At 44.8% G+C, this 26,283-nt stretch overlaps 2 protein-coding genes across 2 annotated transcripts in view; one reads left to right on the plus strand and one right to left on the minus strand.

Annotated features, from left to right (window-relative positions):
* LOC146551059 (torsin-1A-like) lies at window positions 1-20,622 on the minus strand. The gene is made up of 6 exons (XM_085259694.1): window positions 20,588-20,622; window positions 6,835-7,049; window positions 5,326-5,591; window positions 5,056-5,231; window positions 1,525-1,646; window positions 1-1,437 (listed from the first exon to the last, which is right to left on the minus strand). Exons 2-6 carry the CDS (start codon window positions 7,016-7,018, stop codon window positions 1,211-1,213), a joined length of 975 nt encoding a protein of 324 aa, XP_085115820.1. The 5' UTR covers window positions 7,019-7,049; window positions 20,588-20,622; the 3' UTR covers window positions 1-1,210.
* LOC146551060 (uncharacterized) overlaps window positions 18,480-26,283 on the plus strand; it is a 15,991-nt gene continuing 8,187 nt past the window's right edge. Inside the window, exons 1-2 of the mRNA XM_085261014.1 lie at window positions 18,480-18,566; window positions 18,846-19,059. Coding sequence (XP_085117140.1) covers window positions 18,480-18,566; window positions 18,846-19,059 — 301 coding nt within the window. The remainder of the gene's footprint in view (window positions 18,567-18,845; window positions 19,060-26,283) is intronic.

The following is a 26,283-nucleotide window of genomic DNA, read 5'->3' on the forward strand; positions in this document are numbered from 1 at the left end:
CGGTGAATTTTTTATTTATTTATTTTTTAAACCAATGTCTGGTGATAAAGTGGTTTTTTTTTAATTAATTTCTCTTTTTTGGGGGGGGTTGACAGTGCTACCACTTAATTTGCTGTTTTCTTTGCCACAGGTCCATATTTTCAGTTATTTTGTTTAATAAAATTATGTAAATTGATTTGCCATGCCTCTGCCTTTGTTAATAATGAGCCTGTGTGCCTTTGCAAGTAGTAAAACCTTTGCGCTGGTTTATGGCAGTTCATGAGATTTTAGATTTTTTTATTCTTTATTTCTAGACACCAATTCCTGTTGTTTGTCCATTTGAAAAACAAAAAATCTATTTCTTCAAATTAGAGCCCGACTGAAAAACCAATGGGAGGTGAAATGTTTTGGGGTTTTCTTTGTGATTTGTTTTGTTTTCAAATGTATAAGAAATCCTTATAACCTGTATTAAAACATGTCTTGCAAAAGTTGCTTTCAATATGATTTATTAGCAGTACAGTTTTTTGATTCATATCTGTGCAAATGCCCATTTCTGTAACACATTTGCTGTGATGACCTGTGTACGGTAAACATATGCATAAAAAATCAAATAAAGACAGTGTTTATTGTTTATCTACTCACATTAACTAAACAAAGCTGGGCCATTTCAGACCAATGCAAAAAAGTAAAATCAGGAGCAAATACACAGATTTAAAAAAAAAAAAAAAAAAAAAAAAACAGTGACAGTTTAAAAGGAAACCAACACTCATTCACATATGACAGCATTAATCTTGAGGTACTCATTTGTTACCTGAAAAAACAGAAAACTCCTCAGGCTCTTTATTCAGTATAAATGAGACAGGTGAAGGCTTCCTGATATCAAAGCTCAGACACAGAGACAGACCTCCACACAGACAACAGTGAAATATTTGAAATAACCGAAATATATTTAATTGTGAAGGAAAATAGCACAGCTTTCAACAGTGCAGAAAGTGTATGGATTACGATGGATTTTTGGTTCATGGATCTAAACCATAAACCAAACATATTCCTGATTACTGGGGAAAATTCAGTGTTGGCACACATAGACCCCTTGTACAGCAATCTGAGAAGTTAGTTAAGGAATGACTCCTCTTTGGACCCACCTCTAACAACCTCAAACCAGGATAACAGACAAAGGGAGAGAGTGAGCAGTCATCACAAGTGAACTTTACCTCCTTAGATGCTGACATTAAATGTACAAGTACAACCTGCTTGCTACAGTCATACAGCCACTCTTGACAAACACATTCTCAGAGAGGTGAACATAGGATATATCTCTGACTACTCTGTCTGCCACATCTTTGTCCGGCTGAAAACCTATGGCTTTCATCTCAGCCATCACACACTGGATAACATGTCCGTACTCCAGAGGCAGGAACGGGATAAAAAAGTCGACCATGTTGTTATCAATAAAACCTGAGTGGATAATTCAATCAGTAAAGAGATTTTCAGGAATAAAAAGGGTTTTCATCAACACTGAGTATTCATGCATTTTATACTCACTCTGGTCATTGCTGAACTGAGAAAGTGACGTTTCCAAATCCTTGAATGTGATCTCTTCTCGCTTTCGTCCTTTGTTCCAGAAATCCAGAGCCATCTGTGTAATGACGTCTTCTCCTACATTGCTATGAGAAAGACCATAAATAGGTATAGACAATTGGTATAAAGGTGAAATTCAGTGAATTAATTTAATTTGCATTAACTCAAATGCAAACTAATCTAGGGACAACAAGTAAGCCTGCAGTGCGAGAGCAAAGCACTCTAATGGGGTATGAGGGTACTATAAGGTCATTAAACGATGAGGCCTGATTATTTAAAATCAGGCCTTTCAAGAAATTAAATTTTTTTTGAAGACAAGTCATTTTGTTTGTGTTTTTGATAAACCAAGATGAATAAATGTGTTATACCTAACAATTAGGGGTGCAACGATACACAAAATTCACGGTTCGGTTCGATACTTTGGTGTCACGGTTCGATATTTTTTCGATACAAAAAATGTTCATGCCTTTTTAATTTGTCATTTATTAAAATTATAAATATATATTTTAACTCAAAAGTACAGTTTTTTAATTTAATGTTGCTGAAACAACAAAATAATAAAATAAATAAATAAATCTATCTGATCGAGAAATCCCTCATCTTTGGAAAAGAGAGTTTATTACAGAGAAATGGCTCTTTCCAAAATAAAAGCTATACTATACGCTTCTTCTGGGCTATATTCTCAGCAGCATATTAAACATATCAGGTCCCCATAAGGAGAATCATGTGCTAACGGCTGTCTAAATGACTCGGGTAAAGTTTGTAGCATGTGTGCTTGTTGTTTTTGTCTGCTTCCACTTGTCTTTGCACTAGGATGATGTCGGCGTAAATGTGCAGTCATATTCGTTGTGTTCCCACTAGTGCTGTCAGCGTTAATGTTGTTAAAATGACTTTAACGTCATAACGCAGAAAATCTCCGTTAACGAGTTACCGCGGATCGCCCCATGCGAGGGGCTGGACGGCGTCAACACGTTAACAAGCTAACTGCGCTAACACACTAGTTCCCACCAATTGAGCATTGTGTGGCACATCCGACATACTGTTTTACTTTTGTCCATGACCTGCTCATGCTTCGCATGAAAACCAAGATAGTTTCAAACGCCAGATCTGAATGAGGGTGGGGGAGGTTCAATTTCGGGTAGCATTGAGGCAGTTGCCATGTTGCAACGAGCTTAGCTTCTGTCTTGCTAGCTTGCGCTGCGCTCAGTGGATCTGCACTCAACAGTGCAGCCTAGGCGGAGTAGTCGAACGCAGATCCACTGATCTCTCAACACAGACAGCATCGTCAGAAGAAAAGTTGATAAAATAAATTTAAAAATTGTATTGTTTGATACATATGCGTACCGAACCGAAGGCACTGTATCGAACGGTTCAATATCGATATGAGTATTGTTGCACCCCTACTAACAATAGAGGCTGCCACGCCTCCTCACTGACAAAGGTTTTATTCCCTTCCTTGCTCTTAGAGTTGCTCTTAGAATTTTCTCCAAAAGTTGATTCTGTTCATCTGGACATAGCGTTTTCAGTGGGAGAAACAGTTCGTCACTCATCCAAGTGACTTCTTCAGTCTCAGCTGACTGCAGGTTCCCCCAATCTTATAAACAGTACATTTGCATAATGACTGAAAAGGTCAGTTCCTTCTTCATAATTATGCAAATTCTCATGACCATTGATCAACAACCACTGATCAATGGCCATGAGTACCATTTACAGAGAGTTGGGGAATGGCTGCAATCACAGCATTGTAAGATGGTGAAAGATGTACCCTTAGGCCCCCTCCTCAATTCAGAGATGGTTTTTCCCTTTTCACGTAAATGACCTCCTTGACTCCGCACTCAAACCAGCGTTCCTCCCTGTCCAGGATGTGCACATCCTCATCATTAAAAGAGTGTCCACTGGCCTGTAGGTATAAATAGACTGCTTAGTCCTGGCCTGACGAGGTAGCTATTCTGTGTTGTGCCATCCGCTTAACCAGAGGTTGTTTGGTTCCCCCGATGTATAAATCCTGGCCATCCTCCTGGCACTTAACAGTGTACACTATGTTACTCCGTTTGTGTCGGGGGACTCAATCCTTGGGGTGGACCAATTTTTGGCGCAGCGTGTTTTGGGGTTTAAAAGCCACAGATACGCAGTGTTTAGAAAAATTGCGTCTCAACTGTTCTGATACTCCTGATACATACAAGATCACTATAGGTTTTTGCTTTTGGCGCCTTCCCAGCTTTGACAAAAGTCCAGCTAGGATAACAACATTTACTCAGGGCCTTCTTCATGTGCTGTTCTTCTGCCTCCCTGGTCACTGTGTGTGTGGGGATGGTGTTCACTCTGTGTTGTAGCGTCCTGATGATGCCCAGTTTATGCTCCAGTGGATGATGAGAGTCAAACCTTAAATACTGATCCGTATGCGTAGGTTTATGGTACACATCAACTTTTAGATGTGCCACATTACTGATGGAAATCTCACAGTCTAAGAAGGCTAACCTGCCATTTTTCATATCTTCCCTGGTGAATTTGTGTTGGTCCACCTTAAATGTGATCTGTAAAATGTGGTATGTCCTGGTGTCCAGGTGTCATCCACATACCTGAACCAATGACTTGGTGGTGTTCCAGGGTAGGACAGCAAAGCCCTCTTTTCCACTTCTTCCATTTACAAATTGTCCATGAGGGGTGAAACTGGGGAGCCCATGGCACACCCACGTTTCTGCCTGTAGAACTGACCCTTGTATATGAAGTAGGTGGAATGAAGACACAGTTCCAAAAGCAAACACACTTGGTCAATGCTGAGAGTGGTCCTGTTGCTGAGGTTGGGGTCATCCTGTAATCTCTTACGAACTACCTCCAATGCTTCGGTGACTGGGATGCAAGTGAAGAGAGATGTAATATCGTACGTGACCATGGTTTCATCTGCCTCCATAATGACATCTCTCACCTTCTCAACAAATCCAAGGTGTTCTGGATGTGGTATTCAGAGCTGCCTACCAGTGGGTTGAGGATCAAAGCCAGAAACTTAGAGATGTTATAGGTAACCGAGTAAATCATGCAGACAATCGGTCTTAGAGTTGCACCCTGGCAGCTCTCACTCCTAACTCCAGTGAATCAATCCTGTGTATTTTCCTCTTTGAGTTAAAGTCTTTAAAAACGACATTTTCTGCCTATTTTGTGTGAGCATTCGAGCCCTCTATTCTTTTCTGGTGGTCACAGACTTTAAAACAACTCCAATTTAGAATCTCCAGGTAACCTGATATGAACATCTTTGTAATGAAAGAAAGCCAGAGAGAACCCATGGAGGTAAACACCTCACCACTGTGCACCCAAAAATGCAAGACTGAATGGCAAAATTAAAACACGAATCCAAAATTCAACAACAAATGACAACAAAATTTACTTTTGAACAAACACTACACAAGAAACAGCCAAATAATTACAGGTATTTTATTAATGTCTGAAGCCAATCGTGTGGTTATGAACCTGCCCTGTTGAAATGCTTTTAGTTTTTACCTGAGAAACATGAAGATTGATTTCTGAAAAGAAATTCCATCCAACTGAACCTGGTGGCTCAGAAATGGCTTAATACTATCAATCAAACCAGGAGGCATTTTGTCCACATTTTTAAAAATGAACATGGAGCGTTCACCGTTTGTGACATTGCTTTTGATCCACTCCTGTAACTGAGACTGAAGAGAGAGCAGAAAAAAGAAATTCATATCAGTGGCCAAACAGAAAAGTTAAACCATTTTACTTGAAAATAAAACGTGTGGTACACCATACTTTATAGGTTACAATTTCACTTGGATGTGGGAAGTGATGTGTAGCTGAGAACACGTGAACAAACTGTCTGGCTTTTCCCTTCTCATAAATGTTTTCAGCAATTAGCTGGCTAACAAAGTTCTTCCCTGTGCCAGTCGGTCCATGCAGAGAGAGCACCAGAGGCTTCTTCGGGTGGTCATTGTCCATGAATCCACTCACAGCTTTGAAGATGATGTCTGATGCAATGTGTTGTCCAAAGAGTTTGTTTCCCAGGTCAGCCTTCAGACCTATAGAGTGGAAGAGTACAGAAAGTCACCAAGATCAGTTGCTAAAAAGTGACTGAAATTACACTAATCCAGTAAAATTCTACTTCCTGTGGTAACCTGACATGGCAAAACAAAGTTAGACCAGTTTTACATAATGGCCATATAACAAGCCATTTAACATTATGAGCAAATGTCATCTTGGCTGCTTCGAAAGGTAAACTAGTAAACAGCTATATCAGTTCAACTGTTGCCGGAGAAGTACTGCAGGAGAAAATGTCTCCAAACGTAGTGTTTAAATTGTTCAAACAACCCAGTAAACAACCCACACTCTGAAATCTTGTCTCACAGGATTTCAGAAATCTTGTCTCACAGGATTTCAGAGTGTACTCGGGCGGGATTATCGCTCATGAAGTCAAGCTTTCAGGTCCAGCGAAGTTTTGTTAATTCACTTTTTAATTACGTTTTCCTTAATGCCCGAGAGAATTACCTCAGTCGCTTTGATACTGGGAATTATTGTCATTGAGCACATAATTTTTTAATTTAAAATTTTCATGAAAAAGATCAATTTTTAATCTTTTGTAAGGCAGACTGAAAGGATCAGTGTTTGTGGAAGCATTGCTAGTGCCCGTCCATATGGTGCCATTTTTGCTGTAACCAGTTTTGACTGATTGACAATATCATGATGTTTACAGCTGCCCAAACCAAACATGGCAGGTAAAAACCCATCCTGCTGCTTGTTAGGTTTTGGCTGTGAGAGTTGAAAACCACAAGTCACGGATTTTTAATGTCTAGACTGTGCAGTAATTTAGATAATTAAGGTTAAAGCCAATTACCTATAGTAACAGTTAAACATACCATTATCATATTGCAAATATCTTTACACGGTTCATCATTTCCATAACCACTTATCCAATTCCATGAGGAGTTGGAGTCTATCCCAGTTAACTCTAAAGAGGCAGGATACACCCTGGACAAGTCACCAGTTTAATTAGCCAGTGTGCACCACCGGGTTCTTAATTGTGTCCTTGATGCCACCAGTCCCTTTACCATACAATAATAATAATAAGAAATTATTATTAACTATTATTAGCCTATTTATATCTCAGTTTACAGCCTGCTTTGGGGGATGGAGAAACATAAGAACATTAAAACGGTATGTTTAAACAGAAGAACACCAAAGTCACAAATGAAACAATGAAGGAAAAGATAAGAAAAAAAAAGAGGGCAACTGATATCGAGTCTCTTACATTATAACACTACCCACCTGCTGCATTGAAGCCCGTCCCTTCATTATCACGCCGAGTGCGGTGCTCTGTTTTTGGAATGAAATACTTGAACAATACCCCTATCCCAGTCCCAAGTAAGACACTGAGAGGCTCTATTGCTTGGTTCGAGCCCGAGCAGAGTAGTATCCCCAGCAGCAGGATGTGTTGCTTCCTTGTGTTCATTTCGCACGTCTTCAACAAACTGAAAGACAAACTGCAAAAGTAGACTTAGTCAACATCATGGGTGTTCCCTGAGGGCATGCAGAAGCGCTGAGTGAAGTCCATTAAAGTACAGGGTGGGCCATTTATATGCATACACTGTAATAAAATGGGAATGGTTGGTGATATTAAAGTCCTGTTTGTGGCACATTAGTATATGTGAGGGGGCAAACTCCTCAAGATGGGTAGTAACCATGGTGGCCATTTAGAAGTCAGCCATCTTGGATACAACTGTTGTTTTTTCAATAGGAAGAGGGCCATGTGACACATCAAACTTATTGGTAATGTCACAAGAAAAACAATGGTGTGCTTGGTTTCAACGTAACTTTATTCTTTCATGAGTTATTTAAAAGTTTCTCTTTGTTCACAGCCATTGACATGTTGAAGAGGTTAACACGTGAGGAGCGGATTGAAATCGTGTTGATATCTGGTGAACGCAGTAACCGGGTCATTGCAGCAGATTTCAATGCAAGACACCCTACGAGACCACCCATCTCCCATGCTACAGTTAGCAAACTGCTTGCTAAGTTTCGTGAAACTGGTTCAGTGTTGCCAAAATGTGGACGCAAGAAAACTGTCATTAATGAAGAAACATCAGTGGCTGTCCTAGCTTCATTCAGCAAGAGCCCACAGTGTAGCACTCGCCGCATGTCACTGGAGAGTGGCATTAGTCGAACATCCCTTCGGCGGATGCAGAAGATTTTGTTCAGTGATGAGGCAAACTTTTATGTGAATGGTGAAGTTAACAAACAAAAGTGATGGTTTGGTGTGGTATATGGGGTACAACGATAGTGGGTCCATTCTTCATCAATGGAAACCTCAAGGCCACTGGATATTTGAAATTGCTACATGATGATGCGTTTCCCTCTTTATGCACTGAAGCTGGCACGTTCCCTGAGTTTTTCCAGCAAGATGGTGCACCACCACATTATGGGTGCCAGGTCCAAGCATTCCTAGATGAACAGTTTCCTGGAAAGTGGATTGGTTGTCGTGGGCCAGTTCAATGGCCCCCAAGGTCTCCCGATTTGACCCCCTGAGACTTTTATCTTTGGGATCATCTGAAGGCAATTGTCTATGGTGTGAAGATACGAGATGTGCAGCATCTGAAACTACGGATACTGGATGCCTGTGCTGGCATTTCTCCTGCGGTGTTGCTATCAGTGAGTGAAGAGTGGGAGAAGAGGGTTGCATTGACAATCCAACACAATGGGCAGCACATTGAACACATTTTATAAGTGGTCAGAAACTTGTAAATAACTCATGAAAGAATAAAGTTACATTGAAACCAAGCACACCATTGTTGTTCTTGTGACATTACCAATAAGTTTGATATGTCACATAGCCCTCTTCCTATTGAAAAAACAACAGTTGTATCCAAGATGGCCGACTTCTAAATGGCCGCCATGGTCATCACCCATCTTGAGGAGTTTACCCTCTCACATATACTAATGTGCCACAAACAGGACTTTAATATCACCAACCATTCCCATTTTATTACAGTGTATCCATATAAATGGCCCACCCTGTATACCAAAGTGATCTCTATCCACACATTTCAAACAGTAGTGTTCTGTACCACAGAGATGCTAACATTGTCTTTTTGCATCAAGCCTGTAAATTCCTACCACCTTGTGGTTGTAATTGGCTGTCATCTTTGTAAGGTAACTTGACTACCAGCAACAGGAATAAGTGTATAGTTGGTGTAGCAGTCCTGTTAACAACTACTGTGAGTAAAAAACTTCTTTTTTTTTTTGTGACTTATTACAGTCATGATAATTTTCCTTAAGGACCTGAATCCTGAGTTCGAATTTTGGTTGGTGCACAGTGTTTAATATTGATTGGCTAGTAAATAACTTTGAAAAGTAACTTTTTATTTACTGAAAATGCAAAAGATTTCAGGGCTGGGGAACGCCCCCATTGTTTCCCTATCCTAACAATGCCTCTGGTGATCATCAAAGAATGCAATAACATTTCCGACCATTATTCTATGTTTAGAAAGTTGTTTATCCTCTACTGAGGGGGTATCAGTTTCATTCTGACTCACATAAGTTTCATTTTGAGTCTCTGCTCAACAGAAAACAAAAGTTAAAAAGTTCAGACCAACTAAGGCTACTCGTGGGTGCACTCAGCAGAAACGCACACACTACACTCTTTGTTGAGCAAGAGTAGGTGCTCCTGGTTCAGTGTTTATACTCAGTTTTGGATTGTGTAACACCTATGCCAGTCAGTCTTATCTGGCGGTGCTCTCTGAGTTACTCAGCTCCACCTCTCCTCCTTGCAGTTGAGCTAAAACCATGAGCTAAATCCTGTGTGTTTGTTTCCATTCAGAATTCTGTACAGTACCTACACCCCCCTGCTGAGAAAAACAAAGCCCCAGACAAAGACAATAAAAACCTGGCCTGAAGGAGCCCTTTCTCAACTGCAGGACTGCTTCTCAACAACTGTATGGGATTTGTTCTCCAGCCACAACCTCCAGGAGTACACGGACACTGTACTCTCGTACATCAGGAACTGTGTTGACAATGTCACCGTCAACAAAAGGGTCAGGGTGTTTCCAAATCAAAAACCCTGGATGAATAGCGAAGTGCAATCCCTCCTAAAAAGCCGCAACACTGCCTTCAAGTCAGGGGACAGGGCTGCGTATAGGGCGGCCAGGGCAGACCTGAGTAGAGGCATCAGGAAAGCTAAGGCCGCCTATAGGAGGAGGATTGAAGATCACTTTGCTGACAACGACCCCAGAAAAATGTGGCAGGGGATCAATCACATTACCAACTACAGAAGCAATAACCAGGCAACATCTAGGACTGATGCCTCACTGGCTGAGGATCTAAACTGTTTCTTCGCCCGCTTTGAGACGACCAGGCCCTCAGCTGCCACACCACTTCCACCCGCCCCCAGCACTGGCACACTAACACTCAGGGAGCATCAAGTGAGGTGTGTTCTAAGGTCAGTGAATCCCAGGAAGGCGGCAGGTCCTGATGGAATACATGGAAAGGTTCTCAGAGCATGTGCTGACGAACTGACCGGAGTCTTCACTAAAATCTTCAACCTTTCCTTGTCATCAAACACCGTCCCGCCCTGCCTCAAAACCTCCACCATCATCCCCATCGCCAAGAAGACAGCTGTGGCCAGCCCAAATGACTACAGGCCTGTTGCACTTACGCCTGTAGTGATGAAGTGCTTTGAGAGACTGGTCTGTCAGCACATCAGGGCCGATCTGCCTCCCACTCTGGACCCCCACCAATTTGCCTACAGGACAAACCGATCCACCGAGGACGCTATCACCATAGCGCTCCACACTGCGCTGAGTCACCTGGAGCACCGAGGAAGCTATGTGAGAATGCTCTTTCTGGACTTCAGCTCAGCATTCAATCATATCATCCCGGAGATCCTGGTCCAGAAACTGTCTCACCTGGGACTCTCCACCCCCATCTGCCTCTGGATCAAGGACTTCCTGACAAATAGACCACAGTCTGTCAGACTCGACCCCCACCGGTCCAGCACCATCACACTCAGCACCGGGTCTCCACAAGGATGTGTTTTGAGTCCCCTCCTGTTTACGCTCTACACATCCGACTGCTCCCCTACCCATCTCTCAAACACCATCATAAGGTTCGCGGATGACACCACAGTGGTTGGACTCATCTCAAAGGGGGATGAGTCGGACTACAGAGATGAGGTCAACAGACTGACTGAGTGGTGTTCAGTTAACAACCTCCAACTGAACACCACGAAAACTAAAGAACTTATCTTGGACTTCAGGAAGGGCAGAGCAGACCCGGCCCCACTTTACATTCACGGGAACTGTGTGGAGAGGGTACGCTCCATGAGGTTTCTGGGCGTGCAGATCTCTGATGACCTCTCCTGGACTGCAAATACTACGGCGGTGGTTAAAAAGGCCCAGCAGCGTCTCCACTTTCTGAGAGTGCTCAGGAGGAACAACCTGGAGGAGAGGCTGCTGGTGACATTTTACAGAGCCACCATAGAGAGCATCCTAACGTACGGCATAACAACATGGTATGCAGGGTGCTCAGCTGTGGACAGGAAAGTACTGCAGAGGATCATCAACACAGCCCAGAAGATCACTGGCTGCTCTCTGCCCAGCCTGGAGGTCACTGCAAACTCTCGGTACCTCAGCAGAGCTGGCAATATCATCAAGGACTACTCTCACCCCAGCAACCAACTGTTTGAACTATTACTGTCAGGCCGACGGTACAGGTCACATAAAACCAGGACAAACAGATTCAGGGATAGCTTCACCGTAGTAAATAAGCACAAAAACAATTGAACCTATTCCATACCGTACTGTCATTATATTAATGCTGCTATCCTGTATATATTGTACATACTATTGTTTGAGTACTTACGATTGTTTTTTTTGTACTTTTTATATTTTACATTTATATTTATTATTGAAACTTGCACCAAGGGAGTGGCACTCCAATTTCGTTGTACTCTGTACAATGACAATAAAGGCTATTCTATTCTATTCTAGTTGAGAATTAAAAAATGTATGATACAGGTGATGAATGCTGTAATGATTTTCCAGACATCATAGTAACATAAAAGTTGTATAAATGGCGGGAATACATCTTCAATGTTAAGCCAAGCTTCAGTGTTGCAGTTAAGATGGCGCGGCCATGTCCAGACGCCTTCCTGACCGGTCCGCTCCGACTATGCACGTTTTTAGTTTTTCACTTATTTTTTGCTCTGGTTTACATTCCAAAATCCTCTAGTTTTATAGTCTACGACAGCAGATCACTTGTAAACATTGGTGACAAGGTTGCACATTTAATCTTGGACACTTTTAAACCCGACCCATCCTGGCCACCAGCGATACTACTTGGCACGGAGAACAACAACGGACGGGCCGCTCATCCAAGGCGTAGAACAAAGAAGCGCGCTGGCATTCGGGACAGACTGAGGCAGCAGGCGCATCGCTCACCGCTGGCTGCCCAGCATTCTACTGGCCAACGTACAATCACTGGAGAACAAGCTCGATGACCAAAGAGCAAGAGTCACCTTCCAACGTGACATGAGGGACTGCAACATTCTGTGCTTCATGGAGACATGGCTGACCCCCACCGTGCCGGACCAGGCCGTAACTCCGTCGGATTCATTCTTTGTGCTCCGCGTGGACAGAACAGTAGAGTCAAACAAAACCAAAGGTGGAGGAGTGTGTTTCATGGTAAACAGAAAGTGGTGTGATGCCGGGAGCATTTCTACTCTTTCCAGCGGCTGCTCGCCACATCTGGAATTCCTGAGCATTAAGTGCCGCCCTTTCTATCTGCCCCGTGAGTTCACCTCGGTCATCGCCACGGTGGTCTACATCCCACCCCAAGCGGACACAGGTATGGCTTTGTCCGAACTACATGATGTGCTGAGTTCGCTTCAAAACCAGGACCCGGGCACAGCCCTCATTGTAGCAGGAGACTTTAATAAAGCGAACCTTGGACAAGTCATGCCAAATTTCTACCAGCATGTCTCGTGTCTGACGAGGGGGGAATCGAATTTTGGACCACTGCTATACGCCATACAAGCAGGGCTACAAAGCTGTCTCACACCCGGCTTTTGGGAAGTCTGACCACAACACCATCTTCCTCATTTCCCAGTATAAACAAAACATACGGAGGGAAGAAGTAACCACGAGGGACGTGAAACGTTGGTTTGCCCAATCAGAAGCTACACTACAGGACACACTCAACAACATGTTCAGAGCATGCACAGTCGACATCAACGAGTTTACGGAAGTAGTAGTATGCTTCTGTCATGGTCCCTGTGCCCTGCTGGTCAATCCTCTATTGGGCAATATGTTTGTGGTTTGTTTTCTCTCTCACTCTCTCTCTCTCGCCACGGCGATGCTCACTGCGGGCTCCCGCTGCTGGCCCACACACCTGCTCATCACCACACCGGCCGCTGATCCCAGCTGATTACTGCACTACTTAGATGGCGAGTCTGCACTAGTCTTCGCTGGATCGTTGAACTATCAGCGTCAGTCAAACTTGTGTATCTGCCAACCTGTATCTTGAAAGCCCTTTGTTATTATCCCGCTAACCCGACCTTTTGTGTTTAGATCGTTTTTGAACCGGATTCTGAGAGGAGTGACTGAGGAGGAGTTTTTGTACAGAAAGTGTGGAGCACCTTTTCCCCTAACCCTGTTTCCCACGGACCCTGGCGACCCGGACCCTTTTCCCCCTGCACATTGTACATAGCCACTTGGTGATTGTGTTCACTGTGAATAAACGCACTGTTCTTCGCTTAAAGGGAAACCCTGGCCTGCGCCTGAGTCTCTTTCGGAACCCTTAACAGAACGATCCAGCCATTATGGACTCAGCAGGACAGGACCCCGCAGGACAGGACCCCGTGGGCCGGGCTCTGGCCGCCCAGGAAGCCGCGCTGGTCCGCCATGAACAAATGCTCGGGCAGCTACGGCAGGATGTCGCCGCATTGACCCTGGCAGTGGCGCAGTTAATACCGCTGGAGGGAAATGCGCAACCAGGGAATCCCCAGCCGCCCAGCCCGGCTCCCCAGGCGGCACCGCCCGCCATAGCGTCAGGTAGCTCACCGCGGGTCGGTACGCCGTCTGACGGACCTTTACCCACACCGGAACCATTCTCGGGTGAGTCTGACAAATGCGCCGGATTTTTGGCTCAGGTGTCTCTGACGTTTCGCGAGCTGCAGCGTTTTCATGGCAACGATGGGGCGAAGATAACTTATTTAGTTCAACTTCTGAGGGGCCGTGCACTAAAGTGGGCCCAGGTTGTGTTAAACTCTGATCCTGTCATCACCTACGCTGACTTTCTCTCCAAGTTTAAGAATGTGTTTAACCCAGGCACCGGGGCAGAGGCCGCTGCTCTCCGTCTCCTCAACTTCAAACAAGGTAGGAGAAGCATGTCTGATTACGCTATCGACTTCTGGATTCTGGCAGAAGAGGCAGGGTGGAATCAGGAGGCGCTACGGAGCACGTTGCTGAACAATGTCAGAGAAGAATTAAGGGACGAGCTAATCATGCGTGATCTCCCTGCCTCCTTTAATGAGCTAATGTCCCTGTGCATTAAGGTGGATGAGCGGTTACGGGCTCGCCGGTCGCAGCGGAACTACAACTTCCATGAGGCTGCGGGAGTCTCTGGCACCGGCGCCATGGCGGATGCCGGCCCCTCCCGGACTCACGAGAGCGGGGACGGAGAGGAACCCATGCAGCTGGGCGGCTCCCATCTCACCGCGGCGGAGCGTCAGCGCCGGATTACCGCCGGTGAGTGCCTCTATTGTGGTCACAGGGGACATGTTGTGGCTACCTGCCCTTCGCGGGCAAAAGGGCGCGCCCGCCAGTGATGGTAGGAGTACTGGTGGGCGAGCTGAGCCAGGAAGAAGCTCCTCCCCGTTTAACACTACCGGCCACGCTTTCCATTCACTCTAAGAGCCGCTCCCTATCGGTGTTAATCGACTCTGGGGCGGAACAAAACTTTATTGACTGTCAGTTAGCCCGGCAACTTGGGTTACTATTGGAGCCCCTGCCTCATGCATTACGTGTTACGGCATTGTCAGGTCAACGCCTTCCAGACATCACTCTGGTGACGGAGCCTGTCGAGCTCACCCTCTCTGGTAATCATTCTGAAGAAATCTGTTTTTTGGTGTTTAAAGCAACTCGCACTCCACTAGTTCTCGGCCATCCTTGGCTACAACAGCACAACCCTCACATAGATTGGCTAAAGGGGCGTGTCACTGGGTGGGGGGAGGACTGCCACATGACCTGCCTTAAAGCAGCCTCGCCTCCAAGCGTTGAAACGCCCTCTTCTGGGGTATTGGAATCAGCTGATTTAACTAATGTGCCCTCTGTTTATCACGACCTAGCTGAGGTGTTTCAAAAGGCCCGCGCCCAGTCACTCCCTCCGCATAGACCCTATGACTGTGCTATCGAACTGCTCCCGGGAGCTCCTTTACCCACCAGTCGGCTATATAGCATCTCACTTCCAGAACGAGACGCTATGGACAAGTACATCACGGAATCCCTGGCTGCCGGCCTCATTCGGGCCTCCACCTCTCCAGTCGCGGCAGGCTTCTTCTTTGTCGAAAAGAAGGATAAAACCCTCCGGCCATGCATTGACTATCGCGGATTAAACAACATCACAGTAAAGAATAAATACCCTCTGCCGCTCCTCAGTTCTGCCTTCGAGCTCCTCCAGGGGGTTACTGTTTTCACCAAACTGGATTTGCGAAACGCATACCATCTGGTTCGCATCCGTAAGGGCGATGAGTGGAAGACCGCCTTCAACACCCACCTCGGCCACTTCGAGTACCTTGTCATGCCCTTTGGTCTCACTAACGCCCCTGCGGTGTTCCAAGCCCTGGTGAACGACGTGCTCAGAGACTTCATTAACCGTTTTGTTTTTGTCTATCTAGATGACATCCTGATCTTTTCCAGAAACCAATCCGAGCACGAGACCCATGTCAGACAGGTCCTGCAACGACTCCTCGAAAACCGATTGTTCGTCAAAGGAGAGAAGTGTGAGTTCCACGTCTCCACCGTTGCATTCCTGGGGTACATAATCGACCAAGGAAACCTCCGCCCGGACCCTGTGAAGGTAAAAGCCGTTGTTGAGTGGCCGGAACCTCCTAATAGGCACCAACTGCAACGTTTCCTTGGATTTGCCAACTTTTACCGGCGGTTCATTCGGGACTTCAGCCGAGTTGCCTTGCCGCTGACCCAGCTAACCTCTCCCAAGCTTCCTTTTCAGTTGAACAAAGAAGCTCAGGCAGCTTTCCAAGAACTGAAGAAACGATTCGCCTCAGCCCCCATCCTGATCCAACCCGACCTCACGCAGCCATTTGTGGTCGAGGTCGACGCGTCCGACTCAGGGGTTGGAGCGGTTCTGTCGCAACGGAAGGACGGTAAGCTCCACCCTTGTGCCTTCTTCTCCCGCCGTCTGTCCCCTGCAGAGAGAAACTATGACGTCGGGGATCGGGAACTGCTGGCGATAAAACTAGCCCTGGAGGAGTGGCGGCACTGGTTGGAGGGCACGGCTCAGCCTTTCCTCGTCTGGACAGACCACAAGAACCTGGCATACCTACAATCAGCTAAGAGGCTCAACGCTCGACAGGCCAGGTGGGCCCTGTTTTTCACCCGTTTCCACTTTTCCATCTCTTACAGACCCGGTTCCCGGAATGTCAAACCCGATGCCCTGTCCCGTCAGTTCTCAGTCTCGGAGGACACCACTGAGCCCGCTCCCGTTCTCCCCGCCACCTGTGTCGTGGGCGCCATCTCCTGGGGGATCGAAGCAGCCATTCGGAAGGCTCAGGTGTTGGAACCGGATCCGGGAGGCGGGCCAGCCCAACGGCTCTACGTCCCTCAATCAGTACGTTCTCAAGTGCTTCAATGGGCCCACACTGCCCGCTTTACGTGCCACCCAGGGGTCCACCGCACTATCAACTTCCTCCAGCGCTACTTCTGGTGGCCCTCTCTGACTAAAGATGCTCGGGAGTACGTCTCCGCCTGCGCGACCTGTGCCCGGAATAAACCATCTCATCAGCCGCCCGCTGGACAGCTCAATCCCCTGCCGACTCCGTCCAGGCCGTGGTCCCATATAGCTTTGGACTTTGTAACCGGACTGCCGCAATCAGCAGGCAACACTGTCATACTTACCATCGTGGACCGTTTTTCTAAAGCTGCCCACTTCATAGCTCTACCCAAGCTTCCCACGGCCATGGAGACCGCACGACTGCTTACCCGTCATGTGTTTCGTTTGCATGGGATCCCGGAAGACATTGTGTCTGACAGAGGCCCCCAGTTCACGTCTGGCGTCTGGAAGGAATTCTGCTCCTCATTAGGAGCAAAGGTCAGTCTGACCTCCGGTTACCATCCCCAAAGCAACGGTCAGTGTGAGCGAGCTAACCAGGAGCTCGAGGCAATGTTGCGGTGCACAGCGTCCTCCAACCAGTCCATCTGGAGTGATGAACTACCCTGGATTGAGTACGCCCACAACAGTCTGACTTCCTCCGCCACTGGTCTGTCTCCCTTCGAGGTCTCACTGGGTTTCCAGCCGCCTCTCTTCCCCTCTGTCGAGGGTGAGCATTCTGTGCCATCTGTCCAGGCCCATCTACGGAGGTGCCGACGAGCTTGGCGGGCCGCACGGACGACGTTGCTGCGCACGAAGGACCGAACCAAACAGACCGCAGATCGCCGCCGCACACCAGCTCCAGCATACAGCGTGGGACAAAAGGTATGGCTGTCCACGCGCTTTGTTCCTCTCAGGACTGAGTCCAAGAAGCTCAACCCAAACTTCATTGGTCCTTTTGAGGTTTCGGCGCTGATCAACCCCGTCTCTCTGAAACTCCGGCTGCCCCGCAACATGAGGATTCACAATGTGTTCCACGTCTCCCAAATCAAACCTGTACAGAATAGCCCCCTGTGCCCTCCGTCCAGGCCCCCTCCGCCCGCCCGGCTTGTGGACGGCTTGCCCGCCTATTCCATCACGCGGATTATGGACTCTCGCCGCCGCGGGCGTGGCTTCCAGTACCTTGTGGACTGGGAGGGCTATGGCATTGAGGAGCGATCCTGGGTTCCGCGGGCCGCTGTCCTGGACAAGCGTATGCTGCGGGCCTTCCATCTGTCTCATCCTGGTAAGCCTGGTGGGTCGCCGGGGGGCTCCCGTTGAGGGGGGGGTACTGTCATGGTCCCTGTGCCCTGCTGGTCAATCCTCTATTGGGCAATATGTTTGTGGTTTGTTTTCTCTCTCACTCTCTCTCTCTCGCCACGGCGATGCTCACTGCGGGCTCCCGCTGCTGGCCCACACACCTGCTCATCACCACACCGGCCGCTGATCCCAGCTGATTACTGCACTACTTAGATGGCGAGTCTGCACTAGTCTTCGCTGGATCGTTGAACTATCAGCGTCAGTCAAACTTGTGTATCTGCCAACCTGTATCTTGAAAGCCCTTTGTTATTATCCCGCTAACCCGACCTTTTGTGTTTAGATCGTTTTTGAACCGGATTCTGAGAGGAGTGACTGAGGAGGAGTTTTTGTACAGAAAGTGTGGAGCACCTTTTCCCCTAACCCTGTTTCCCACGGACCCTGGCGACCCGGACCCTTTTCCCCCTGCACATTGTACATAGCCACTTGGTGATTGTGTTCACTGTGAATAAACGCACTGTTCTTCGCTTAAAGGGAAACCCTGGCCTGCGCCTGAGTCTCTTTCGGAACCCTTAACAGCTTCGGCAATATGCTAGCGGAGGCGATTATCCTCACTGCGAGAGTCACCACATTCCCGAACCAAAAACCGTGGGTGGACAGATCGATCCGCACTGCAGTGAATGCCAGGACCGCCACCTACAACGCGGGTCTCGCCACTGGCGATATGAGCTCCTACAAAGCAGCCTCATACGGCGGTGAGAGATGCCAAGTGCCGGTACCGGGAGCTACGCACCATTATGGACTACAAAGCAAGGGACACTGCACTGATCAACGCCGACTCTGCATTCACCAACAAGCTGAACCAGTTCTACGCCCGTTTCGAGGTTAGCCAGGCAGCTAATGCTAACTATCGCCTGACTACCGAGGACAGTGACGTCATCAGCGAGAGACCGGCGATCAGCATCGCGGATCACGATGTCCGAGCGGCACTGAGGAGAGTGAACACAAGGAAAGTGGCGGGGCCAGACGGCATCACCGGCCATCTGCTGCGCTGCTGTGCTGACCAGCTAGCAGGTGTGTTCACTTCCATCTTCAACGAGTCCCTGGCAAATTCTCTGGTCCCCACATGCTTCAAAAGATCCACCATCATCCCTGTGCCCAAGAACAGCAAATCCTCATCCCAGAACGATTACCGGCCAGTTGCACTGACCTCGGTAGCAATGAAGGTGTTCGAGAGGCTGCTGAAAAACATCATCTCCTCCTCCATCCCACACACCATAGAGCCGCTCCAGTGCGCCTACCGACCCAACAGATCCACAGAGGACACCATCGCCCACGTCCTGCACACCACCCTTAGCCACATGGACAAGAAACAGGGTAACTATGTGAGAATGCTGTTTGTTGATTACAGTTCAGCGTTTAACACAATAGTGCCCAGCAGACTGTTCACAAAGCTGATGGATCTGGGACTCAGCAGCCGTTTGTGTGCATGGGTGTTGGACTTCCTCACTGGCAGAACTCAGGTGGTGAGGGTGGGCAGGTGCTTCTCCAACAGCATCACCATCAACACAGGAGCACCACAGGGATGTGTCCTCTCGCCCCTGCTCTACTCTACACTTCAGACTGTGTGGCCACCCACGGCTCCAACACCATTGTGAAGTTTGCTGACGACACAGTGGTGTTGGGCGCCATCTCCAACAACGATGAGACAGCCTACATGGATAAAGTGAAGAATCTGGCATCATGTTGCCAGGACAACCATCTCCAGCTGAACGTTGGCAAGACCAAGGAGCTGGTGGTGGACTTCAGAAGGAGTCAGTACAGTGACTACAAGCCCATTATCATCAATGGAGCTCCAGTGGAGAGGGTGCAGTCCTTCAAGTATCTCGGTATCCACATGTCCTCAGACCTGACATGGTCTGCCCACATTCAGGTCCAGACCAAAATGGCCAGGCACCGCCTGTACCACCTACGACAACTGAGGAAGTTCAGGGTCTCTCCAGAGATCCTCAGGATTTTCTATACAGGCGCTGTGGAGAGCATCCTCACACAGAATTATGGTTTGGGAACAGCTGTGTTAAGGACCAAAAAGCTCTTCAGAGAGTGATCCGTACAGGAGAACGCTGCTGCAGGTTTGCTCTCCCCCGGCTTCAGGACATCTACACCAGGAGATGCCAGACTAGATCAGCGCAGATACTGAAGGACCCGTCCCATCCTGGCAACAAACTGTTCCAACTTCTGCAATCCGGTAGAAGGTTCCGCATCATCCGGGCAAGGACAAAGAGACTCAAGAGGAGCTTCTATCCCGCCCCACCCCACCCCTTTTTGCACAAGTCGAGGAGCATGTCAGGTTACATTTCACTGTGTGTTATACCTGTATAACTATGCATGTGACGAATAAAGAACCTTGAATCTTGAACCTTGAAGCCAGAACACTGAGGATGGGTCACAAATGGGTCCAAATCATAACACCGATGCAGCAAAAAGAATGGCTAAAAAAGAAGCATATTAGGGTAATGAAGTGGCCTAGTCTGCTGCAAAAACAGACAAAACCCATCATTTCCATGGTGAAGAGAAACCAAGTGAACAACACTCTCCAAGAGGTGGGCACATCGATATCCAAGTCTACCCTAAAGAGAAGACTGCATGACAGTAAATACAGATGCCACTGTCATTTTCGTTCATAGCCTTGTTACCTCTCAGATCTACTGTAATTTACTCTTATTTGGCCTTACACAATAATCCTTTAATAAGCTTCAACGTGTCCAGAACTCAGCCACCCGTATTGTCACTAGGACTCCCTCTACCCACCACATCACCCCTATTCTGAAGCAGCTTCACTGGCTCCTGGTCAAATCTCACATTATATACATTTAAGGCTATTCATTCTCTCTCCCCACCATACCTTTCTGACTTGGTTCAGATCGCCATCCCATCCCAGTGCCTCAGATCATCCTCTTCCCTTTCTCTTTCTGTTCCTTCCTCTCCTCTTGTTTCTATGGTGTGGCAGGGCTTTTAGTCGCTCTGCCTCTTGACTTTGGAATTCCCTACCCCCTTACCTCAGAAACATCACTTCATTCCCTCTTTCGAAGTCCAACCTGAAAACCCACCTTTTTAAAACTGCCTACTCCATATAAATTATCCATGATCTTAGACTTTCTATTTGCTACTCTAATTATTGTGTATATTTCATGTTTTTATCACTTTTTTATTTTGCTGTACAGTGTCCTTGAGTGTTTTGAAAGGCACTTTTAAAAAAAATGTATTATTATTATTATTATTATCGTTAATATTACAGAGGGTTCACTGCAAATGCAAGCCACTATAAGCTTCAAGGATAGAAAGGATAGATTGGACTAGATTGACACTAAGACACTCCCAAACCAAGACATTCTCCTTTGGGATTTTTGGTAAGGGGGAGAATTCATAGCTCCATCAAGTACGGTAAGTCGTTCAGGTCCTGAAGCAGCAAAGCAGCCCCGGACCAGAGACACACTACCACCACAAGGTTTGACTGTTGGTATGATGTTCTGTGTTGTTTTTACAGCAGACATAACGAGACTTCAGGATGAAAAAAACAAACAAACAAAAAAAAAAACAGCAGCAGTTTTTACCTTGAAACTCTCCCGTGATTCCATTTTCACCCAGTCTCTTTCTTATGGTTGAATTACAAACTCTGATCTTAACTGAGGCAAGTAAGGCCTGCAGTTCTTGAGATGTTGTTCTAAGTTCTTTTGTGATCTCCTGCATGACTATTGTCAGTGTGCACTTGGTTGGTCATCCCAAAGTCATAGAAATGGATTTGCAACCCTTGTCACACCAAATTTGTTGACGTCTGTCAATTGCATAGTTATCTGTCAAAATCATCTGAGGAAGTCATCTGACAAAGTAATCTGTCAACAATGCCATCAACTTTATTTCTGATCTTGAGGTTTTTAGACTGTGGCATAACGTGATGCTTTTTTAAAAATCTGTTAGCCTGATTGTTCAGACAGGTTAAATTTAAGCGATTTCTCACTTCAACATGGAAGTAATCAGGGTGTTGTAAATTAAATCAACTCAGATGATCCTATTTCATTATCACTGTGTGCAGTGATACAGCTTGTTTTAAGTTCGTCCTTCCTGATGCTTGCAGAGTTCAGTAAACTCTATGACTAGATTTTACAATGTTCCTGTCTGATATTTGTCATCAGTTCTTAAGCACTACATCACTGTGAAAACTGTACCTCCAAAAACAAAAGTTTTTGTCTGTGCAAACTGATATAAATCAAAAGATGCAAAAAACCCAACCTATCTCATAGATATTAGATGACTTTAGTTTCATTTGGAATCACAAGTTTTTAGTATGTTAAACAGAAAGCAATTAAAATAATTGTTTTTCTTCTAATGGTCTTCTATTATGCACTTGTCATAGTATTTGAAAAAAGCGGAAGCTTTTTTTCTTAACAGTTTTTAAGATTTTTAAGTTTTGAAAGACTTTGATAAACTTATACATACATTTATCACCACTAGACTGGACTACTGCAACTCTCTACCTCTGCCTCCAGCACTCTTCTCTCCATCGTTTGCAGTTATTTAAAAATGCTGCTGCACGCCTTTTAACTGGTACTAGAATGTATGATCACATCAATCCAATTTTAGCTAACTTGCACCGGCTCCATGTCAAATATCACATTGATTTTAAAATTCTCTTGCTTACTTTTAAAATTTTAAATAACTTGGCACCTAGCTATCTATCTGAACTCCTACAACCCCAAAAAAGAACAAAGATCTTCTAGTCAGATGCTCTTAGTTCAACCAAGGTCTCGGCTGAAGTCCAGAGGTGATCATGCCTTTGCAACTGCAGCAACTAGACTCTGGAGTAAACTTCCTGTTGATTTTCGTACTTCCGAGTCTATTCAGTCTTTTAAATCACTTCTAAAATTCACTTTTTTACTTTGGCTTTTAAATCAAAGTAGTTTGACTATCATTCGGCTTGCTTTTTATGTTTGTCATCTGTGTAGTTTGTTGGTCTGTTTTGTTTGTTGATGTTTTGTATTTAATTTTTTATTCTGTTTTTGGCTGATTGTGAAACACTGTGGTCAACACTGTTGTTTTTAAAAATTTGCTATAGAAATACATTTTGATTTGATTTGATTTGATTTAAAGAATCACCTTCATTGCAAAAATCAGCGGCTATGTATTATTATTATTATTATTAATAATAATAATAATAATAATAATAATAACAATAATAATAATAATAAACATTGACTTACCCTTAGCATCTGGATTTGAAGGAAAGAAAAAATGTTATTTAGACAAGATTTTTAGTCCTTTTTAAAAATCAGATCAAACTTGTTGAACTCAAAATTACTTTTTTACTTTTTTTCTAGTCATGTTTACTCCATTCGAGATGGAAGCAAATGAAAAAACATACATATCAGAAACTTTTAAGGTTTACGAAAAGGTGATGGCGTTGGTTAAAATATATTTCTTATATTTCTGTACAGTAAACAAGAAAATATGTTTGTTTGCATACCAGGCATCTTCACATGATTTTTAGTCTCTCTTTACTCTGAAATGAAATGTTAACCCATGATTAAATTATTAGACTAGTAATTTAGTAAATTATAGATTATATAATATTAATTATTGAATCCAGAGAAAATGATTTCTGTATGAATGTTCAACAAGTATTTAAAATTAGTTTTAAAAGTAACAAAAAGCTGATTCACAGTCCTCTGCAAGTCAGCTTTAAAAGTAACAAAATATCAGAAATCAGACAAACTATAACTTGCACTAAAACATGCCACACCATTTATATTATAACACACTCACACACATAGGTTTTTTTTTAACTCAATAGTTACATCATCCCATGATTACTTCCTTAGAGAAGTTGCTCAGATTATAGGAAATGGTCTTGTGCTGGATGCACCGAGGCGGAGGGGAACAAATACCAGACCAAAAATAGAAGAGCCCTCCCACCCAGTTACTGTGTGTGTGTGTGTGTGTGTGTGTGTGTGTGTGTGCGTGTGTGTGTGTGTGTGTGTGAGAGAGAGAGTTTGACAGTAATATAGTGCACGTAAGAAAGAAAATGAGAAGAGACTAATACAATTAATAAAATATGGTAAAGGGCTCATACAGTGTTGTGTACAAGCCCTGACCATCTTTATGCTTTACTTAGCTGACAAACTAGTATTGAAATAAGTTGAAAGATAAAAATTTAAAAATTCAGCTATTAGTAGGTAGAAGACTGACCATTCTAAATTAAATACCGCACGTGTTTATTATTCATCATTCTATTATTCTTCATTTCTCTAATAAGTCTTTATTATTCTTATTTTACCATTTCACACATCAAGGCCAGTGAAACTGCTATATAACTTACCATATGGTTAGGGTTAGGGTCTTAGAGGGTTAGATGCCTTGATATCTCGCTCTGTGACTTTGCACTTGTGCTGGATGCACAAGGGCGACCGTGCTGTACAAACTCTAGCACCAAAGCTATGGAACAGTTTACCTCCCCCTCTACATACCATTAACTCTGTGGCTTCTTTTAAAAGCTGGTTTTTATATTCCCCGTAAAGCACTTTTTAATAGAATCCTGTTTTTAAAAGTGCTATATAAATCAGTTTTACTTACATAGCCTGATTCTCTGACCTCACCTGCAGCTCAAGTGTTATGTAACCCTCCATGGCGTCAAGGCTTTTATGCTAACATCAGCATGTGTAGTAGGCTATCCACAGAAACCTTAGAATCTCAGCTAAATTCTCATACAAACCTTTTGTACAACCACCACATGTAAACGGCTAAAGAAAGGCTAGTTCGCTTCTAGAGCTATCACCAATTCCAAACACCAAGTTTCACCATGCTCCAACTAAAATTCAGTGAACGAGCCGCAAAAGAAGACCACAAAAACGCGTAGTGGCACAAATGAAACTGAGTTTTTAATTGCAGAGAAATGCTCCACTGCTTTTGGGCATTTCATTTTCAAGCAGGAAGCTCAGAAAACCCCTAGGGGCTTAACAGTGACCAAATATATGGGTCCATCTCTCTGTTAGCACTGCGTCAGACTGACCAGGGTGTTCCCTGCCTCTCGCCCTGTGCAAGTTGGCTCCTCTTTTCCAGATATTTGCTCAGTAGGTACAAATGAACAACTTAATAATAAATCTTAGGATGTCCCATTTTTCTTTATGACATGTTTACTTTTGTGCTATATCAGTATTTGTTTTTGTTTGTGTGTCTGTGCCTGCTTGCACATCTTATAAGGCTAAAAACTAAAGCAGACAGAGCTTTCACCACAGCAGCCTCCAGACTGACTTGCGTTTGGTAAACTTTTATTTTCTTCTTTTTAATGATCTGGTATTTTTGTTGTGAAGTACTTTGTGACTCAAAAGGCGGTATATAAAAACTTACTTACTTGTTTATTTGGTGTCAAAACCAAAAGGATGAGAGAAAAAACAAAGACTACTGTATGATACACAGTCAGTCTTAAACCTTGTGAAGTAGTATTGACCTCCAGCTCCAGTCCATCATTTACATAACCAGGAGGCACTCTGAAGGGCACCTCTTAGCCAAACAATGGACTGCTACCCAACTTCTGGAAAAGGTGCAGCAGACTGTTTTTCTAAACCAGCTTCTGTCTCCAAAAGTCTTCACATGTACTCTGTAGATGTGTATATTACGTACATGTAGTACCTACATGCATGTATTGATATAGATATGGGTAGATGAACATTGGTGTGTATATACTGAAACCAGGCTGGAGGGTTCCTGTTTTCTTATTGTTAAAGGGATGTAGTGGAGTGTGGTCTGTGACTCAGCTGCAGGGAGGGGTAGTGCATTGGGTTTAGGGGGCATTGCCAGGGGAGGCTGGCCAACGCAGCTGGCAATGACCATCTAATCATGCCTTTCCTATTTCAGTGGCACGTGGAGACCTGGAAGGGAGAGGAGAGAAGCGGGAAGTGGACAGCAGCAGAGAGCAAAACACAAACAGAAACTCTCTATGAGCTAGTTGATGACATCATCCTGAGCCATCCTGTAAATCAAAGACTGTAGAGCACTGAAACGGTTGTCCTGGTCAGGAATAGCACAGAATCATGTTACAATCCCTGTGGGATGGAGATTTTCCAATCCCACATTAGCAAAGAGCTTGCTCATGGGGTCATTTGATTGTTGCCGTTTTCTCTGTATTACATTGTGTAGTCTTTACATTATAATAAAAAGTGCCTTAAAGAAAGCAAAGCAAATCAGTTCTGTCAGTTTGACAGCTTTATACTCCATAAAATGTTACCATTGTTTCATTTAACTCTGTAAGTCATGACAGAATATTGAAATTGTCAAAAACTTTTATACAAGTATTTTAAAATGTATTTATCACGGTTCAGCATAACAGAATAAAAAAAAAAACAGTCAGTTAAGGCCACGTGTTTTTTGGGCAATGATAATTACTAATTTGGTAATTTTGGATAGGTATACCATTACAGCACATTTTAAGCAAACAGCTGAGATGAGATTAAAGTGCAGAGTTTCAGCTTTAATTCAAGGGCTTTAACAAAAAATGCATTAACAGTGGATTAACTGTTAAGGAGTTAGAGCCAGTTTATATACGGTACC

Source organism: Mchenga conophoros, linkage group LG20 (genome assembly GCF_057382185.1).
Source record: "Mchenga conophoros isolate Kocher_MC1m ecotype Shallow Benthic linkage group LG20, M_conophoros_male_GT1.1, whole genome shotgun sequence".
In the NCBI taxonomy this organism is placed as follows: domain Eukaryota; kingdom Metazoa; phylum Chordata; class Actinopteri; order Cichliformes; family Cichlidae; genus Mchenga; species Mchenga conophoros.

Bases quoted from the DNA above. Each gene is read 5' to 3' on its own strand.
- LOC146551059 (XM_085259694.1), bottom strand. From the start codon at position 7,018: ATGAACACAAGGAAGCAACACATCCTGCTGCTGGGGATACTACTCTGC. The intron at 5,592-6,834 runs GTGGGTAGTGTT...TCCACTCTATAG, and splicing joins GACGGGCTTCAATGCAGCAG to GTCTGAAGGCTGACCTGGGA. The intron at 1,438-1,524 runs GTGAGTATAAAA...TTATCCACTCAG, and splicing joins TCAGTTCAGCAATGACCAGA to GTTTTATTGATAACAACATG.